Source organism: Pipistrellus hanaki (assembly GCF_964339955.1).
Source record: "Pipistrellus hanaki genome assembly, chromosome: 9".
NCBI lineage: Eukaryota > Metazoa > Chordata > Mammalia > Chiroptera > Vespertilionidae > Pipistrellus > Pipistrellus hanaki.
In genome coordinates, this window is record NC_140511.1 from 44,604,923 (window position 1) to 44,626,404 (window position 21,482).

At 39.8% G+C, this 21,482-nt stretch overlaps 1 protein-coding gene across 1 annotated transcript; it reads left to right on the plus strand.

Annotated features, from left to right (window-relative positions):
- Positions 1–9,750: 9,750 nt before the first annotated feature.
- Positions 9,751–21,471, plus strand: LOC311627528 (uncharacterized protein; the record flags this gene model as incomplete). The annotated part of the gene is made up of 2 exons (XM_084894037.1): positions 9,751–10,688; positions 19,461–21,471. The coding sequence occupies 2 exons, from the start codon at positions 9,751–9,753 to the stop codon at positions 20,509–20,511; spliced, it is 1,989 nt and encodes a 662-aa protein (XP_084750163.1). The 3' UTR covers positions 20,512–21,471.
- Between the last annotated feature and the right edge of the window lie 11 nt (positions 21,472–21,482).

The window sequence follows — 21,482 nt, forward strand, 5'->3', positions numbered from 1 at the left end:
TTAATGGTCAAGAGCTTTAAAAATAATCTTAAAAATTATTAGAACTCAATAAAAAAAAGTTTTCCTTAGTAAATTGTGCCCTTATATTAGTCAAGTGCAATTCCCTTTTCTCTAAAGGTTTAACACTGATTTGGTTATATTTTCAAATCAAATTGATTTCTTCAATGATACTTGACATGAAACCTAATATCTCAAAGAAAAAGGTCTCTCATTTATGGCTGCCTAGATTTCTTGTTTAAAAAGATGATGAACAGATATAGTTCCTTAAGAAATGTTTAGTGTAAGGACAGACCCTATTAAACTTTCTGGGCATTGTATATAATTTGAGGCAGATAAAAAGAAGAGGTGTATCTTTTTATGAGCAAATCTCACTGGACGTTTAGACCCATTATCTGATGATAGTGATAAAGAAGAATAGACTGACAGAGATCAAGAAGTGTGTGATCAATGAAAAGGATCCTGTTGACTGTTTTCTATTCTTTGAAGAGACAAAGAGGTCGGCATGAAAGCACTGGCCACCACCTGTCCAACTCCTTGCTCTTCTGCCCTTCAGGTACCTCTTGCTAAGCATCTAGCAATGGCTCCTATTGCTTCACATCCTTGGGGTGCAGAATCGGAGTTTCTAATTTGCATCCTACTCTGCCTTGAGCTTGACATCCTCATGTTTTCCACCAGATATTCAGAGGAGTCAAGTCTCAGACTTCCCAGGATTACACTCACCTTGGTGCCTTCAAATAGCCATGTTTTTGCTGACAGGTTTCGCCACCTTCTTGACTTTTATCCAGGCAAATTTCCTCCATTATTCAAGGCCTGTCACAGATCACCTCTCCTCTACAAAGCCTTCTTTGTAGCTCTAGCCTATACCAGCATAAGTGGCCAATAGTCAATGCATTCTCCCCAATTGTCTCAAATAAGCCATGCACATTTCAAATATTCTTGTCTAAAACATAAATAGCAATTATATTTTCATAGCAAAGAAGCATAAGAAATGCCCCCATGTAACCTCATGAATTCTTAATTCACGTACCAACACAATTTTAAGTTTTTTTTGTTTTGTTTGTTTTTTACATGTTTTCTTACTTCTGGTTCAGGCTTTGGGTGCTAAAAAAAAAAATGAAAGTTTTGTAAATTTTAAAATGGTTCATAAATGTTCTCTTAATTAACTACGACTTTACAATTCTGTGAATTGGGTACTTAATATGCTAATGAGGGAATACATGTATGAAATAATTTCCTTGGGATCAAATAGATGTTTCTGTGAATCTGCTGAGACCGGTTTGGCTCAGTGGATAGAGCGTCAGCCTGCGGACTGAAGGGTCCTGGGTTTGATTCTGGTCAAGGGCATGTGCCTTGGTTGCGGGCACATCCCCAGTATGGGGTGTGCAAGAGGCAGCTGATCGATGATTCTCTCTCATCGATGTTTCTAACTCTCTATCCCTCTCTCTTCCTCTCTGTAAAAAAATCAATAAAATATATTTTTTTTAAAAAAGAAGTTTCTGTGAATCTACAGGATAAGATAGGAAAGGGAAAGAGGTCTTGGGAGGCAGCAACAGGTCAGGGCACCAGCTTCACCATCTTCTAAACAAGTGTTCCCAGGCCAGAGCTTCATCTTACTCAGTATTTGGGAAGTGTCTAGCCTCTTAAGGCCAAGTCATTTTATTATGAAAAATGAGAATACCAACTGTAAAGAATAAGTATAAAGAAAAAACAACATAGGTGTGAAACTCTTGGTACATAGCAACAGGTTCTTTTCCCTGGATTCTACTGTTCATGGAGGGGAGTAGGGCAGAAATGTACATTCTGCAAGTTGGAATAGTTTCCTGTGTTTCTCTGTTTCATGGAACGTGCTAAAGGATGCCTTAAAAGTCCAAGAATTGTATAGATGGAACAGAGATTTAAGCAGAACAATAGCTAATAAACAATTTTGTCTTATAACAGGGAGGATATATGAAGTGGTCTCTGAAAATATTGTGATGAACCACCACCCTAAAGCAGAAAGGGGCCTAGTTACTCAACGTAGTGGCTACTCATCACAAAACAATCAATGTTCATAGGATTGAGTTAAACCCTGTCTTATAACTTAGATTTGTGGTAGACCCAGTTTAATCAGTGAAACTGTCTTAGGCTGGGACAAAGAGAATGTGAACATATGTATAAAAATAAAACCCACCAAGTTTATAATTGGCACCTTGATTGGTGGTTTGATCTAGATTGTGGCACCTAAGTTGTGTTACTTCACCTAGAATATTTCAGAGAAATGTTTTCTGTGTCAGCCTACATAAGGGCACTAGTGACGTTCCTGGACACGAGTAATGTTCTTTCAAGTTCTGGTAGAAGCATTCTGATGGTGGGTCTGAGGTTCCTGAGAGATGTTTTGTTATGGTGAAATAAACATGGATTAGAAGTAATAGCCACTTATGTTCACATACTAACTTCACTGTTCCTGGCTGCATGACTTAGGGAATGCAATCTCTCTACCTTGACTTTCTATTCTATTTCCCTGCTTGAAATGAAGGGAGTGATAGCTATGTTAAAGATGCTTGAACTGTGTGTGTGTGTGTGTGTGTGTGTGTGTGTGGTCAGATGTTAAGTACACTCCCTTCCTAACCGATCCCTCCCCTCAGTTCTTTGTCCTCTTCTGCAGAAAACAGACACAGTGCCATCCTTCTTCCCCAGCTCTATGGATAGACCTTTAGACACGGATATAATCAATTGAAGAGACTTGTTTATCGTGTAAGGATCAGCTCGGGAGATCTTGCCTGACTTGAGCAGAAGGTGAGAGGTCACATCGGGCTGGAATAGTCCAGTCTTTCCCCTTGTGCTATGGCGAGCCCTAGGCAACAAAGCATTGAGAAAACCTTGGGATATTTCCTCTTCCTTGATTCATAATCCAGGTCAAAATTTGCCAAGTTATTTCCTCAACTTTTGACTAGAACTGTGAAGAAGGTAAGCCCTGGATGGACCAAAAGACATATGTGGTTTCTGAAAATTGGAGTGTTTCCAATGACTTTGGTTCCATCTCTGGGATATACTTACCCATTGGGGTGCCGTCCACAGAGCTGTAGGCTTTGTTTCTTACAGTGGTCACCTTGTCAGGATGCTTGGACGCATTTAGTTCACAGGCAAGGGGTAAGGCATGGCTCCCATCTCTTTACTATTTTCTCTCTGCTGTCCCTCCCTCTTTATCCAGATGCTGAAAATAGACAGTTATTTCTCAAGGGCTGCAGAGAGAAACCTGTGCCCTTCCCTCGGGACCTTCAGTTATTCTCCTTGGGAGCAATTTTCATTCCTTATCCCATTCCACCTCCCAGGACTAGATGATAAATCTACATTTCTATTCTCCTGATAGGGTTCTTGGCTGGCCCCAGGCCACTCTTCTCTCCCTAGGCCTGAGGTTTTTAAAGACTTCAAGAGGGAAGTCTTGAAGTTGGAAGAGCTCATAAGAGAAGGGGGAGGGGTTTGGGTAGGGGCATCAGATACTAGTATAACTAATAGGAAAACTTAATTTTTTTTGTCAGTCATTGTTTTTACCATTTTAAAACTGTTAATATCAACCATAAGCTACGTAAATAAAGAAGAAATTTACTCAAATACAAACTTCATCAACATTGTAATTTTTCATTCTGCTTCTAGTTTTAATTTGTGTTTACTTAAACTATTTATAATCACATTACAATAGTTTGTGTGTCCATATCTGTGGTTACTTTAACTTACACTTCCCAGAATTAGTACGAGTATAGTTTCAGTTGTCCCACTATAGCAAGTGGCTCAGACATATTGGTCAATAGCCTTTTTCTGCTCAACCTTAGGTTAGAATCCAGGGAAAATTAACTCCCATTGTGCAGGCCTCATGAATTCTACTGTCAAATTGCTTTCCAAAAGTATTTGCCCATCTGTGTTTAATTCAGCATTCAGTGAGTCATTTGCTAAATTGCCCTGCAGTAATTTTATTTATTTATTTTTATTTATTTTTAAAAATATATTTTATTGATTTTTTACAGAGAGGAAAGGAGAGGAATAGAGAGCTAGAAACATCAATGAGAGAGAAATATCAGCTGCTTCCTGCACAATCCCCACCAGGGATGTGCCCACAACCAACGTACATGCCCTTGACCTGAATCGAACCCGGGACCCCTCAGTCTCCAGACTGATGCTCGATCCACTGAACCAAACAGTTAGAGCTCAATAAAATATTTTAATGACATGAAGCTTGAGATTTTCCTCACTTTTGGGCTAGGACGCCCTCTCCTGGACAGTGTTAGAATGAGCCCGGACCATGTTTCTGGTTCATCTTTCAAGGGTGAATATGCACTGATTTCTTTATTATAGATTTAAGATATTATTTTATGGGGAAAACTAATTTAATGGTCTTCTGCATATTTCATATGCATAACTCTATAAGTTTTAAAAGGTTATCCTTTTTTTTCTGGGATACTGATTTATTTTTGTTTTTGTTTTATTTTCAACCACAATTTACATTCAATACCATTCCACACCAGTTCCAGATGTACAATAAAGGGGTTAGAACACCATGCAGACTAAAGAGTGGCCCCCCTGCTGACACAAGCACCCACCTGGGCCAGACCCAGTTGTTTTATTCCAGCTTCTTTCTTCCTCTTCCTTCTCATCTTCCTCCTATTCTTCCTCCTCTTCTTCTTCCTCCTCCTCCTTCTTCAAAATAAGTATTTATTGTTGAAAGTATTACATATGTCTCCTTCCCCCCCTCAATAACCCCCTCCAGACTGCCTCCACCCCCACCCCGGGCCTTCAGCACCCTATTATCTGTGCCCATGGGTTATGCATATATGCATACAAGGTCTTTGGTTGATTACCTTCCACCCACCCTGCCCTGCCTTCTCTCCGGGATTTCACACACTGTTCCATGCTTCCGTGTCTCTGGATTCACTCTGTTCATCAGTTTACTTTGTTGCTTAGATTCCATATATAAGTGATATCATGTGATATTTGTCTTTCTCTGACTGACTTATTTCACTTAGCATTTCAAAGGGTAAGAGATTCTTTCTTTTTTACTGCTGCATAGTATTCCATGGTATAAATGTACCAAGCTTTTTTTATCCACTCATCTCCTGGAGGGCACTTGGGCTGTTTCCAGATCTTAGCTATTGTAAATTGTGCTGCTAAGAACATAGGGGTGCTTATATTCTTTCTGATTGGGGTTTTAGGTTTCTTAATACATATTCCTAGAAGGGGATCACTCAGACCCAGTTATCTTGACATTATTGGCTATATTCCCTACACTGCAGACCACATCTCTGTGGCTCTTCTGCAACTACCAAATTGTACTGCCTAATCCCTTCACCTTTTTCACCCAGTACCCCAAGCCCCATACCCTCTGGGAACCATCAGTTTTTTCCTTTGTATCTATGAGTCCATTTCTATTTTGTTTATTTTGTTCATTAGTTTTCACATATAAGAGAAATCATATGATATTTGTTTTTCTCTGACTGGCTTGTTTCATGGTTGTCTTGAGAGTTGGCACATAAAGTCAAATTATTAAAGGAAGAAGCCTTACTACATGAACCTTTAACAATATAATTCAAGTCTAATTGATTTGATTTATTGAATACTTATCATTTTTAATATTATACAAGACATCCAGGTACTAAACATCCTAGCTTACCTACAATTACATTTTCAATTTGAAGGCAGAGTTCAGTTGGTGGTGATTACTGAACCATGTTTCAAAAGCTAGATATGAATCTGTATGGAATGGCATTCCTATGTTACTTGACTGAGGGTATAACATGTGCACAGGCATAAAAAGAATAAACAACCATGTATATTGCAGCAACTGAAAGCAGTTTTACATAGGATGTAAAATTTAAGGTTGGGGAGCAGGTAGAAAGCTTCTAGAAATTCCTAGCTTTTCCTGAGGTTCCAGAGAAGTCAGATCCTCTGAAAGGGATATAGGAATTTAAAATTAGATCCTTTCTGTACTGATTCTATTGAATTAGCCCCTGCCCTGACCATATGAGCTCCTTATCTGAAAAAAGACAATTAGGATGTCTCTTCTAGGCTTATGAGAGCTAATGTCTCTCAAAGACACAAAAACAACAGCAGTCATGTTGACAACAAGGATGCTGTTTATTAAGCACCTAATACGTTTGTCTTCTTTCTAGCTTCTTTCCATCCAGTATCTCAATGAATAAAAACTTAATTATAAGAACTACTCAGAGACTGGCATTATTCTCACTTTATCCTTAAAGCAATGGAGCTCAAAGTTACATAGTGGGTACGCGTGTAGAGAAGGCCTTTGGTAGTAGCTGTGTTGGCTTGCAAACTTAAACCTTTGGTGCGTCAAAGGCCATGTCTTGACATGCGTCCTAAAGCGTAATGCCCCAGCAAACCATGAGGATCCTATTAAGATACAAGAGAAACTGCTCTCTCCATTTGGCTTCTCTTCTTTCTATCGAATGGAATGTTAGGTTGGGAAGGTTAGGTTAAGATGTAAGGGAGATGTGCTGCTCAACCCACAAGACCACAAGGTCCTTCTCTCACAATGTAAACCAAACTGGGGATAAGTCTGCTGTATCTAGGTTTTAGGGAATAGCCATGGATTTGTCTTAACGTTAGTTCAAGACTCTACCATCATCTTCAAATGCTGTAAGGATATCAAACTTCGTTAGAGATTTGCTTCCAGGCTGAGATCTAGTCTCAAGGATATTCTTCATCCCTCCTTTAGAAAGGCCTTTCTGATTTCTACTTGGTGTCCTTAGAATAGCTTCAGACTCCAGGGAGGCCAGCAACGAACAAGAGCAGGAGATGGACCCAAGGGATCAGATTCAATTAGGTCTGTCTCCTTAGACTTCTTTGGACCAACTCTGACATAGCAGGGATAGCTGTGCCTAAATTTAGGTTCTGTGTCCATCCTTCTGGGACAAAGCCTGCTATTTCCTTCTCCACTGAGGGAAGTGAGAAGGTTATGAGTCCAGGTGGAATTCTCTGAAGCCCTGAATAGAATGCTTATAATGTGCCAGGCCTCAGAGGTATTTGCAGAGCCACAGGCTCTTGTTCTCTGACACTACCCAGCCCAGGTAAGAGCATCTTATAAAGGGGATTTTAGGAAAGAAACAGGGGTCATCAGGAAGAGTTCCCAGTCTATAAGGATGAACAGTTGGGACACTTAGCTTGTGCTCTTGTATAAGTCTCCAAGATAAGATTCAGAAGGAAGGAATTCTCTCAGAGTGGGACTTAAAAGGGGTGGAGTCCACAGAGTCAAACGCAAGGAGGCTGAAAAGGCCTCTAATCCACTAACACCAATTCAAGTCCTTCCGAAAACATCTCTGGGTGCTTTAAGTAGGTACAATATTTTATTCTCACTCAACATAGGTAGACATTGTGTTAGCAAAGGGATTACACTAGAGAAAAAGAGAAGGCATGCTTTCTGTTCTTATGGAACACATTCTGTTTGGGGAAACATGCATATAATCAGGCAATTCAGAGCATTATGTGTGCAGTACAAAGACAGGTACCAAGCAGAGAGTAAGTGTTGGAGCAGACTATTTAAAGGTGACATCTAAGTTGTGGCAAGGTGCATATGTAAGGATTAGCCAGGTGGAGGAGATGAGAATATTTCAACATCAGGAAAGGGCATAGGTAATTCTCAGAGGCAGAAGACCATGATGCCGTTAGGAAATGGACAAAATTCAGCCTTGTTGGAGGGTAGGAGGCAGGATGAGGAATGGTAAAAGCTGTGGTTGATGTTGGCAAATGTATCTGGGTAGAATTCAGGTGGGAGGATATTCTTCCGTGATTCCTTACACCCTCACAGGAACCTTGAAAAGGAGGTACAGTAGCCTCCTTCTGCTGTGTTTAAGGTGTGAGGGCTGCTCTGACTAGGGGAACATAGATAAGGAGTATTGGGATCATAGGGAAGAATGGGTGGTCACCAATGCTCAGCCTACCCCCATCTTAGCAGCTGAAGGACATCTCTCTAGTTGTGAGATGAGGCCTGATTGCTTTCAGGAGAACTCATATGCCCCTAATTCGTTATGCGTACAAATTTAGCCTCATATTTAATTTGGGCTGTGAGATGACATGACTTTTAGGTCCAAATCTAGAAGGGAATAACTGCCCCAGGGTGTGATTCAGTAGTGATGCGACACAAATGGCATCAAAAGGGAAGACAAACTGCTAACACAGTTTCCTCACTAACAGGAGAGTAATTTCTGCAAGCATCGGAACAGTAGGCATAGTCACGTGGCAAGTCCTGCCTATTTTTCCACTTCAAGGACTCTTGTTTTCCTGGAGTAAAACAACATTCTCCACATTATTACACCTTTGCTTAGTATAACATAAAGTTATAAAAGTCAGTTAATAACTGGTAAAAGTAAAATAGACAAGTCCCCTTTTATTGTTCTTAACTTTTTCTGTCTGAGTTATTTCGCTTAGCATGATATTCACAAATGGCAGTATTTCATCTTTTCTAATGGCTGAGTAGTATTCCACTTTACTGCTACTGCCATCACTGTCTCTATTTCCATTTGTAGTGATCTATGAGAACCTTGAGATGGAGAAAACACAGTTTATGGAGAGGAATTCTGTGGGATAAAGACACCACAACAGATTTACATAGGTTACTATCCTCCCAGAATCATGGCTCCCTTCAGCGACAGGCATTCCAGAGTTCTTTGGAGTTGATTGAATGTATTTTGGGTTTTGCACATTATTCTGAAAAGATATAATGCTTGGTGTTATAGTGTCAGATTAAATGAGAAAGCATTTAATGACTTCTCTAGGTCACAATGGCTTAAGTCTGTTGTGGAATGAAGTTAGTTGTATTTATCTAATGAGTTAAAGTAACTTGTCTAAACTCCTATTACCAGGATCTGACACCATATCTGGGAAATTCTAAAGCCCAGACTACTTACTGACTACTCTGCTCATTCAACCCAACTGGTTCAAAATATAGAAGACAAAGCTTCTTCCCTTCCTTGACATTCCTGTAATATAGTACATAGGAACACATTCTGGTATCTCTTAGACCCTGAAAAAAAAATACACTGTAAGAATGACATGACATGCCGGGACCGGTTTGGCTCAATGGATAGAGCGTCGGCTTGGGGACTGAAGGGCCCCGGGTTCGATTCTGGTCAAGGGCATGTACCTTGGTTGTGGGCACATCCCCAGTGGGGGGTGTGCAAGAGGCAGCTGGTCGATGACTCTCTCTCATTGATGTTTCGAACTCTCTATCTCTCTCCCTTCCACTCTGTACAAAAATCAATAAAATATATTTTTTTTTTTAAAAAAAGAATGACATGACATAAAAAGTGCTGAATAAAATTAATTGCTATTTGTATTTCTCAACATTAATGTGTCTCTTCTTTCAAGGAATCCTCACTTTGAAATCAAATATGATCCTGGGAGATACTACACAGTTCTGAAGAGTTAAATGACTAATTAGATACTTGTCTGCCTTAGGTCATTTCATTCATTGATGCAAGAACATTACTCCTTGAGAACCATATTACAAAAAGATGCTCAGACATTTCATCAAATATGTATTTTGGCCTGTGCTTGGTAAATTTGTAAGTACTATAATAACAATAATATGACACCTAAACTGTGACATTTTATAATTTCATCTGAGAAAGAAGTTTATGGCATCTTATCAATGATCTTATTCTTTATTATAGGACTTAAGAATAAAATCCTCTTGTCTTTTATTTCTAGAAAAAAAGTTCTACTGCATTTTGGGGTCTAAGTGAGAAGGTTCATTTATGAGTAGCTATGCTCACTTTTCATAATGTCTGCTCGGTACCCAGCTCCTTCCAGCTCACTGGCATCCCAGGGCTGGAGTCCCTGCACATCTGGCTCTCCATCCCCTTTGGCTCCATGTACCTGGTGGCTGTGGTGGGGAATATCACCATTCTGGCTGTGGTAAGAGTAGAGCGCAGCCTGCACCAGCCCATGTACTTCTTCCTGTGCATGCTGGCTGTCATTGACCTGGTTCTCTCCACTTCCACCATGCCCAAACTGCTGGGAATCTTCTGGTTTGGTGCTGGTGACATTGGCCTGGATGCCTGCTTGACCCAAATGTTTCTTATTCACTGCTTTGCCACGGTCGAGTCAGGCATTTTTGTTGCTATGGCTTTTGACCGCTACGTAGCCATCTGTGACCCACTGCATCATACCACAGTGCTCACTCATATTATGGTGGGACGTTTGGGACTGGCTGCCCTCCTCCGGGGTATACTCTACATTGGACCTCTGCCTATGATGATTCGCTTGCAGCTGCCCCTGTACAAAGCCCGCGTCATCGTGCACTCCTACTGTGAGCACATGGCTGTGGTCACCTTGCCGTGTGGTGACAGCAGGATCAATAATGTCTATGGGCTGAGCATTGGCTTTCTGGTGCTGATCCTGGACTCAGTGGCCATTGCTACCTCCTATGTGATGATTTTCAGAGCTGTGATGGGGCTGGCCACACCTGAGGCCAGGCTTAAAACCCTGGGGACATGTGGTTTCCACATCTGTGCAATTCTGATCTTTTATGTTCCCATTGCCGTTTCCTCCCTCATTCATCGATTTGGTCACCAGGTGCCTCCTCCAGTCCACACTCTGTTGGCCAACTTCTACCTCCTCATTCCTCCAATCCTCAATCCCATTGTCTATGCTGTCCGCCCTAAGCAGATCCGAGAGCGGCTTCTTCAAATCCTGAAGATACAAACTATGATCAGATGACTACTCCTTCTCCCTCTCTCAAATAAGTGCATGTGTTTAAATATGGCAGCCTTCCAAATGGGAACTTCAAGAAGTCTGAGATGCTAGGCCCAGTGGTCTCCAGCTTTAATAATTTTAAAAGAATGTGAAGAAAGAATGTACAGCTCTGAATTCTAAGAGGAAAAGATATTTGTTTAATAACTATAGGATATTTGAGATGTGAAAGGTAAAACAAGGACAGTATCAGTAATAGAAATATCAACTAATGTTTACTCAGCAATTACATGTCGTGTAATTCTTACAAATGTCCTGACATCTTATGAGGTAAGTAGTATTCACATTTGACACATGAGGAAATAGGACAGGATACTCTTACTTTATAAACTGCACATAAAGTTTAAGCTGCATGGACCAAATGGTTTGATTGGAGATTATCTGGTCTAGTAATAATTAATGTCGTTTTTAACATTCGTTTAAAATCTTGCTTGGCGTTGACTTGTATTGACATAACCTTCAAACACGTGGTATCTACAGAACGTGTGAAGTGCAATTAACAAGTTTTGCTTGAAAAAGTTTGTGTTTGGTTTGTTTTTTGTTGCAAAACTAGGGCTAAGAAGATGGCGGATGAAGAGCATACTTTACGAGTTCCAATTAGGAAGAAAAGCAAGTGAGGCTGCAAAAAACATCTGTAGTGCTCTTGGTCAAGATGCAGTTAGCGCCAGAAAATGCCAGCGTTGGTTTGAGAAATTTCGTGAAGGAAATTTTTCGTTAGATGACAAGAGTAGTCGAGGCCGTGTGTCCAATTTTGATCAAGAAGCTCTTCAAGCTCTTTTGGTGCAAAATCCTCAAATTACCCAACAAGAGCTTGTGACAACTTTAAATTGTTCACAAAAAACAATTTCCAATCAATTGTGTGCACTTGGCAAAGTCCAAAAGTTTGGAAAATGGGTTCCTCATGAGTTGACCGACAACAACCGTAATCAAAGAGTCACAATTTGCAGTTCGCTCCTCTCTCGTCAAAACCGTTTGCCGTTTTTAGAGCAAATTGTTACCGGAGATGAAGAATGGGTGCTGTATGTTAATTTGAAAAGGCGGCCTCAATGGTTGGACAAAAATGAGGCTCCGCAGCCCACGCCAAAACCTGACTTGCATGTGAAAAAAGTGATGTTGTGTGTTTGGTGGAATTTTAAAGGAATTCTTCATTATGAACTTTTACCATCTAACCAAACCATTACAAGTGCAGTGTATAGTGCCCAATTGGAAAGGTTAGCCCAAGCTTTAAGAGAAAAAGAACCCGCGCTGATTAATCGGAAGGGCGTAATTCTTCACCACGATAACGCACGACCGCATACTGCAAGAATCACTGCTGAAAAACTGCGCCAGTTGGAATGGGAAGTTCTCCCTCAACCTGCATATTCTCCTGATATTGCCCCTTCCGATTACCATTTGTTTCGTTCTTTGCAAAACTTTCTTCTTGGAAAAAAATTTAATAATGAAGAATGCCTCAAAAATGCATTGACCGAATTTTTTGCATCAAAATCACAAGAATTTTACAACCGAGGGATTAAAATGCTTCCTGAGCGTTGGGCACAAGTAGTAGAAAACAACGGCAACTATATTGTTGATTAAATTTTGTTGTATTGTTTAAATAAATTTGATTTAAAAAAAAGTATTAGAAAACGACATTAATTATTACTAGACCTAATATAATATATTGTGGTGTTATATAATACTCTCTACTCTGTTGTCTGTGTATATTTTAATATAAGTCCTAAAAATTTGAGGTCAGCCTAGCCAGTGTGGCTCAGTGGTTGAAGATTGACCTATTAGCCAGGAGGTCACTGTTAGATTCCCAGTCAGGGCATATGCCTGGGTTGCAGGCTCGATCTCAGTGGGGAGTGTGCAGGAGGCAGTTGATCAATGATTCTCTCTCATCATTGATGTTTCCTTTTCTTTCTCCCTCCTTTTTCCTCTGAAATAAATAAAAAATCTATTTTTAAAAGTAAATAAATATAAATCTGAGGTCATTTTATTAAAATGGTCTGAGCTACAAGATGTAAGCTTTTCATAATCAAGAATCTGCTAAAGATGCATGTACTAATAAAGCATTAAGTATTCTAGAAAAAAACAACACTAATCTATATGCCTGACTGGTATGGGGAATTCCACTCATGCAAGAATGTGGCCTGGAAAAAAATATCAGCTCAATGAAGGAAATGAGGCAAAATGACCATGTCTCAACATTGCTCTCAATTTTCTCTGCAGGCCTGATCCCATCAAGTGGCCTGAATCTTGTGAGGGCTCCATGGAAAGAAACACCTTCTCCTTCTCACAGAAACACTCCTTAATCCCTGGGTCTGTCCACCTGTAGGATTCTGGATCATAATGTGTTTTGTGAATGGGTCACACAGTAAGATAAAGTTATGAGTTCTAGCATTTATAGGAACATACTTCCAGGTAGAAAACGGATAATATATATAAAACACTAAGCTATTTAAATTCTATGAATTTAAAATTACTAATGTGATTCTTATAGCTACACTGAAAGGGCAGAAATTACTCTCCCCAAATTTCAGATGAAACTGACATTCCCAAAAGTGGTAAAACAATTAATTGTCCAACGTAAACTCAGTTTATAAGAGGTAATAATTAAGCCTTAAAACAACAACAACAAAAAAAAAAAACAACCCTCTAGAGCTTCTACTTTTTCTTTGATCCTCATTTTCCTTATCTGTGAAAGAACTGAAAGGCCTTTTCCTCAAGGTCTGAATGGTTGTGCATTTAACATTTCCAACACAGCAGACATTAACTGTACCCTATTCCCCAAACTGGGAGTGCACAGATCAACAAAGCAGTCTCCTCTCAGTGTTCCCTTCCCAGAGGGATGACAAAGGGTAGAGCTGGATTCATTACAAGTATGATTACAAACTCCATAACATATTAAACAAAATAGGCAAGAAGACGTTGCAATTATTGGGCTTTGGGTATGCAAAACACTATCATTGGGCATGACACAAAAGGAGGTAATCAAGTGCAAAGGAAAGACCACTACATAACAACCACAAAAGTGACTTCTGATTTTTCTTTGGGTATTCCAGTTACTTGCCTCACGACTGGGATATCCAAAATGTATGATCACTTAGGGTTCCAATTATATTCACACTAGCGGCCTGGTGCACAAAATTTGTGCACAGGGGTGGGGAGTTCAGTGTGTGTGTGTGTGTGTGTGTGTGTGTGTGTGTGTATGTGTGTGTGTGTATGTCCCTCAGCCTGGGGATGTTTTCCAATCTGGAACTTCTCTTATAATCCAGGACTACTAGCTCCCAACCTCTCGCCTGCCTGCCTTCCTGATTGCTCCTAACCACTTCTGCCTGCCAGCCTGATAACCCCCTAACCACTCCCCTGCAGCCTGATCGAAGCCTAACTGCTCCCCTGCTGGCCTGATAGCCCCTAACTGCTCTCCCCAACTGGCCTGGTCACCCATAACTGCTCTCCCCTGCCAGCCTGGTTGCCCCTAACTGTCCTCCCTTGCAGGTCTTGTCCCTCCCAACTATCCTCCCCTGCAGGCCTGGTTGCTCCTAATTGCCCTCCCCTATAAGCCTGGTAGCCCCCACCTGCCCTCCCCTGCTGGCCTGATTGCCTACAACTGCCCTCCCCTGCTAGTCATCTTGTGTCCACATGGGGGTGGCCATCTTGTGTGTTGGAGTGATGGTCAATTTGCATATTACCTCTTAATTATATTGGGTTTTTTCTAATACCTCTAATTTTCATTTCATCATTTCATCATGATATTTAGCTTTCCTGAACCTGATGTCTGAAATCAATAAAAAAAAGAAAAAGAGTCAAGACCGGTTTGGCTCAATGGATAGAGCATTGGCTTGGGGACTGAAGGGACCCGGGTTTGATTCCGGTCAGGGGCATGTACCTTGGTTGCGGGCATATCCCCAGTGGGGGGTGTGCAAGAGGCAGTTGATCGATGACTCTCTCTCATCGATGTTTCTGACTCTCTGTCTCTCTCCCTTCTTCTCTGTACAAAATCAATAAAATATATTAAAAAAAAAAAAAAAAAAGAAAAAGAAAGGAACCATGAGACAGATGTAACAAAAGTCATAATTTTAAAATATAATCAACATTAAGACTAAAATATAAGTAAAATTTAATGAGATGCAATGTGAACAGATATTATAACAAAAAAAACATTCACTTTTTCATTTTTTTAGTACTGCTTTTCATTCAAATATTAAATAAATATGAGAAACAGATACATTTGGAAAGACAAATTAAATGCTCACTTAAGTGTTGTTTGTATTTATTGATTAGCTTTCTAGCAATGGATACCTTAAGGAAGGATGCATGTAGGGAGTTGGAAGTAAAGAGTCTCATGACAGAAAGCCAAAGATCATAAGAAATTGATGTGACCCTATCTAAATCCCGACCTCAAGAGACTTGTTACACTGAACCAACTGTAAGGAGAATTATTCTGCTGAATGAAAAACTTGGCTGTATTTTATAATAAAGAGACACTTTTTCTGAAGAAGCAACTGAAATCTTATAGACTGTTTTCATTGGGTGGCATTGTGGCTGGATTCTCTGGCACAAAGTGAAATTCTTCCCTTCGGTCCTAATGAAAAGCAGCTCAAGTGAAAAGGGCTGTGTGATTGAAAGTGGTTGTGTGTCAACACTTACTTGCATTTACGCTTATATAGAAATGCAAACACACCTACATACAAGCCTGACACTGGCCCTTATGCCTAGGTGTCATGTTCAAATAAAACTTTGGCCTACTGAGTTGTAGATTTAATCTTTCTTATTATATTCCAAAGGGTGGGAAATCAAAGATGTTGAAAGCTCTTGCTTCTATTATTATATATATGGAATACCTTTTCTCTGTATCATTATTCTGTTGAGTTGTCATCCTTTGGGAATGCTTCTTCTTCTTTTTGAAACCCTTCTGCCATGATACTGGGTGTGGTGAGTTTAAGGCCACACCCTGTTTATGAGGATCCACTCCTGCCATTGATATCTTAATAGGAAGCAGGTTGAATCTCAGAAGGAAGTGGTCCATCTGTCCCATTGGCCCTGTCACAGGTTAGCCTCATATCATGCTGGGGCTATTTGGGTGGCACCTCCTTTGTATTCTTCATCTGATTGCTCACCTTTCCTATCAATATCCCACATTGTTGTTATTTATGCTTATGCTCTGGCCTGTTCTCTGACTTATCCTATAGGCAACAGAAACTCATAGGCTAAAGAATTTAAACATTTAAGTACAGCAGTTTTGGGACTAGTTCTTGCACAGGTTTGAAGACTGGACCTTCTAACAGATGATAAGGCTAATAAATTGGACTTCAATCACCCACCTCTATTTTTAGGATTGTGATGAGTCAGGTTGAGGAAGGTATGAAGCACTCTCCTGCCCCCCCAAAGGAAACAAAGGCCTCTCACCAATCACTATCACTAGTAACTGTATCTCCACTGAGGACCTGGGGCACTGGGAGCAGGTAGCATCAACTCCAGATTTTTCATATTTCCATATGGCTCTATTTCCTTTGCCATTAAAAAATTAATCTTATATCTTGTGCTTGTTGGCTTCTTTCCCTTCACTTTATTATATTTCTGCTCTGTGATGATGCCCAGGTAGAAGTCATAACTTTTAAGATATGAACCATGCACCTCATTTATTTTCTGGCCTCATTTATTTTCATTCTTTTTCAAGTACTTACCCTACACTTTACCTTCTCTGGTTTATTCTCTGTTTGGAGAATATTTTGTCTTTTCATATCTTTGCCCTTCCTTTAGTTTGAAAAGCTTATCTTCTTTGATTCCCTTACACTCTATTTTTATTTTCTCAAATAGGACTTTATAATAGAGACACATGAGAAATATTGAAACAGCGAAGCCCACCTCAAGCCCCCAGGCAGAACTGAGGAACTGAACAATGGAGTGGTCTTTGAGAGATTATGTATATTATCAGTGTGAAGAGTTCTGTACCAATGAAATGAATTATGATTGCTAGAATGTGAATCCTGACTCTGGCTTGCTAGCTTTGTGACCTCTGTTCCTCAATTTCATCTACAAAATGAAGATGTAATAATGGCAGCTACTTTAGAAGGTTATGGCAATTGAATGAGATCATCTTTGGGAAAAGCCTTCAGCAAGGTGCTTGGCACATATCAGGCTTTCACAAATCTAATTTAGGTGTTTTCTTTTCAGAATGCACTCTACATTCTTCTCACTCTTAGGTACCCTCTGAGGACTTGAACAAAGATTCTTGATCCACTAAGCATCTGCTTCCTCCTGCAATCTGGAAAACCTCAGGGGACAGAGCACAGAGAAAATCCAGTCTCTGGAGGAGTTACAGTGTTTGGCTAATAGGCAAAGGCCAAGGGAAGCTGGGATGTCCAGAAAAAAAGCAGGATGATAGAGAACCTAAAGAGGAAAGAAGACCCGCAGTGGGACATCTTTGAAAGTGGCAATGACTCTCTGTTGTTCATATTTGATCGTAAGCTGCTCTTGAAGGATCCTGTATAAGTCTCCATTCTTTAGAGTAAAAGACATGAGGACACATCAGAGGATGTTGAATAGAGAAAACTCCAGGAATGTAGGTAACTGACCTGGGACTGGGTGTTGGGCTGATAAGTCTGAAAGCCAGGGTCATTCTAGAAAGGAGAGATAAGCCTTCCATTGCATTTAAAGGTCTGGGCAAGTCAGGTGGGTACTTCTGATGTCAAGATCACCTTCTGGAAATGATGAGAGGATGGAGAGAGGGAGAGAGCAGGGGGCACATGACTACTTTGGTAGAAAAAGGGGTAAGTTCCACCATGGTACAATGGAGAGAAGTTTTCGGAGACCACAGGAGTTATAAGAGAGCAGTAGGCCTGATTGAAAGCATCTTTATTTGGAGAGGGGAGGCATAGGGTTATTATAAACACAAAGGCTCCATAATATACATTACTGCCTTTACTTTTAAATAATTTTAATTTGGATTGTGTATTTCCCATCCTTTAAATAAGAATGAAAAATCCTCACATCTCTTACGGTCCATTTCTTGGAGTTAAGTAACTTATCTAAACTTTTCTTCAGCGATTGGCCCTCCAGGTTTTTATGTGAATGTCATAGCAGGACTGAAGGCAGAGGCTGGTTCTGTGTTGGAAGTGTCTTAAGAGAGCTCTTGATCAGAGTTTTCTGAAGACCATCTTAACAACCAGGGAGCAACTGTGTCGGTATCTTGCTCTAAGTAGTGGTCATGTGGTGTGCTTGTATGTTCTCTTTATAAAACATTATAAAGCTGCATACCTGAGATTTGTGCATTTTACAGTATGTAAAATAAAAAAAAGGAGTAGGCAGTAATAGGAAATGTTTTGGATAGGTCAGGTAAAATTTAAAGAATGAGAAGAAATCATTAAATTGGGCATTATGGAGATCATTGTTGATCTTAGGAGAAACTTTTCAGTAATAGATTGAAGAGAGAAAAAAAAATATGATCAACAATCCAAATGTCCTGTCATTTAAAAGGAATAAAATATATGAACCTCTTAGCAGAATTAATTCAGAAGGAAAAAATAAGAAAAATAAAAGCCTCAAAGAAATGAAAAATATGACCAGCTAGAAGTTGCCAGAGTGCAGAGAGGAGGGATGAGCAGTGCACAGAAAAAAGGTAGATTTGTACAGGATATGTAAAACAAAGCTTTCCATTGTCTTCTCATGATCTGTCACTGAAGATGTCTCATTCAGTGACTATAAACATCAAGATGTCTGCAGGCCGATGCTCTATCCACTGAGCCAAACCGGTTTCGGCTCAAGGTTCTTTTAATATGACCAGGAAGCAGAGCTTATTACTTTATTCAGTCTATTCCATTACAAGGCATTTCTTACAATTAGGCTTTGTTGTTGTTAGTGGCAGTTTATCTGGTTCAATAAAGACCATGGTTTGCAATCATATCCTCAAAATTCTAAATAATAAAGTTTTATTGTACTTTGCAATGTCTTTACAGCTTATCAGAGTTATTTATATAGAAGAATCATAAAAACCTATTGAGGGTCATCTATAAAGGAGTCTAAAGTTTTATTTGCAGCTGTTTAATATATTAAATGAACCTAGCTCAACGAGGAAATCCAGGTTGAAGTAAAGAAAAGGTAAGGATTATAAATATTTCCAGTTTATTATCTCCTATGAAAAATTATGTATTTCTTTAATGACTTTATTTTCATGAATTCACCAATTCATTTTGTTAATCAGAAGGATGCTGCATTCATCTTTTGCCTAGCACTATACTGGGGATACAAAATATGATATGTATAGATGTTCATTATCAGGAAGTTCATTGTTCCATTAAAAATATTAAATATTAGGAACTGAACATATAAAGATAAAAGAAAAACTCTTTCTTCTGATTTCTCATTCATTCATCTGTTTGCTATAATGAGCACACATATCTTCTTTTAATGGACTTGCACACCACAGCATGTGTCACAAACTTGGTATAAGTCCAAGACCAAGATACATATGATTGAATGTAATAAAGTCAAGGGTAGAGCATTGGAATTGTTAATTTAGGTCCCTCAGAGGTCAGTATGTGAGATTCATTGAAAACTCAGAAGGTATATAATTTAGCTTTGACATGGAATGGTGGATGAAGTACAGAAGAGACTTCCAAAGGAGGTAACCCATAAGCCGATCTTTGAATAATGAATAATGAGGCAAAGAATAATGAGGTGGATGGGAGGTGTGGCAGGATAACTTTGTCAGATGTAAGTCTTCTAGTTCTGAACTGACAATACCACCAGGCTTTCCTAACACCACAGCTAGGAATAAATCTCACAGGATTGCATTCTTTTCTTACATCATTTTATGCAATTAACAGGAAAACAGACTCATCTGTGATGATGGGGTCACCTTACAACCACACAATGGAAACCCCTGCCACCTTCTTCCTTGTGGGTATCCCAGGTTTGCAGTCTTCACATCTTTGGCTGGCTATCTCAATGAGTGCCATGTATATCATAACCCTGTTAGGAAACACCCTCATCTTGACCATAATCTTGATGGATTCCACTCTACATGAGCCCATGTTCTGCTTCCTCTGTGTTCTGGCTGCTGTGGACATTGTTATGGCATCCTCTGTAGTGCCCAAGATGGTGAGCATCTTCTCCTCAGGAGGCAGCTCCATCAGCTTTAATGCTTGTTTCACTCAGATGTATTTTGTCCATGCAACTACAGCTATGGAGACAGGGCTGCTACTGGTCATGGCTTTTGACCGCTATGTGGCCATTTGTAAGCCTCTACACTACAAGAGCATTCTCACGCCTCAAGTGATGCTGGGAATGAGTATGACCATCACCATCAGAGCTGTCATATTCATGACTCCATTAAGTTATATGGTGAGTCACCTACTTTTCTGTGGCTCCAATATTGTTCTCCATTCCTACTGTGAGCACATGGCTGTGGCCAAGTTAGCATGTACAGACCCCATGTCCAGTAGTCTTTATAGTCTAATTGGTTCTTCCATTATTGTGGGCTCTGATGTGGCTTTCATTGCTGCTTCTTATACCCTGATTCTCCAGGCAGTCTTCAATCTCTCCTCAAAGAATGCTCAGTTGAAAGCATTAAGCACCTGTGGCTCCCACGTGCTGGTTATGGCTCTGTACTACCTACCTGGGATGGCATCCATCTATGTGGCCTGGCTAGGGCAGGACATAGTGCCTTTGCACACCCAAGTGCTGCTAGCTGACTTATATGTGGTCATTCCACCTGCTTTAAACCCCATTATCTATGGCCTGAGGACCAAACAAATACGGAAGCAAATATGGAGTTTGCTGATGCACTGACTCTTTGACCACTTCAACCTGGGTTCATGAACACAGTCTATTCAGGTCTTGAGCATTCAAGCCTACTTCAAATAATATGTCTTAGAGATACGAGGAGATGGTTTGTTAAAAAGGAGTTCTAAGATGAAACTGTGAAGAATATCCTTGTGTAACTTTTCAATTTCTAGCAAGAATGTGAATGGTTAATTTTTTGACATGTTCAATGGTTTCAATCAACTAGTATCTGAATTAGGGACAAATTTGGGCAGAAAAATAGATTTGGGGTTTTTCTTTCTTCAGCTTCTGACCTACATTTCCAACTTAATATCCCTCTGCAAAAGAAACCAACTGTTTGGCCTCCTCACACTTGGCTGATTTGATCAGAATTGTCCATTTCCTCGTGTGATTATATGGAAGCAGCTATTAATAATATGACTCTGTCTTCTGGCCCATTGATGAATCCATTCAACTTGGGGCATGTGCTCACCTCTGGTCTAGAGTCCTTCTCCAATAAAAACAGATTTCAGTTTATCTCAGGAGATGTAAACTTGGGATCACTGATGGTGGCCATTTTTCTAAAACATGAACTTGGAAAGAGAAATCTATTCCATAGCAGAAGCACATTTATAAGACGGGATGAAGAAACCGAGTCTCTGGTTCTCTGGTTTCAATTCATTTTGGATACTTGAATATACCTTTATTATTATGTCCTATAAGATCCTGCTATATCATTTTACTATATCCCCATTGTTAAGCTAGTTGGAGTCGCTGTGTTAATCACAAGCTTTTTATTTTTAAGCAACAGAGGCCAAGGCAATGTGAGTTCAGTTTTGGACATCTTTCACTTTTCTTCCTAGTCCTGCTTGTGTAACTTAACTGTAGACACAGAGGAGAGAAATCAAATATAAAAGGTCTTTCTTCTTTTGAACACCTCTCAGGAGGTGTGCTCAGGGATGAAAAGGTTAATAGAAAACAATAGCAATATCAATAAT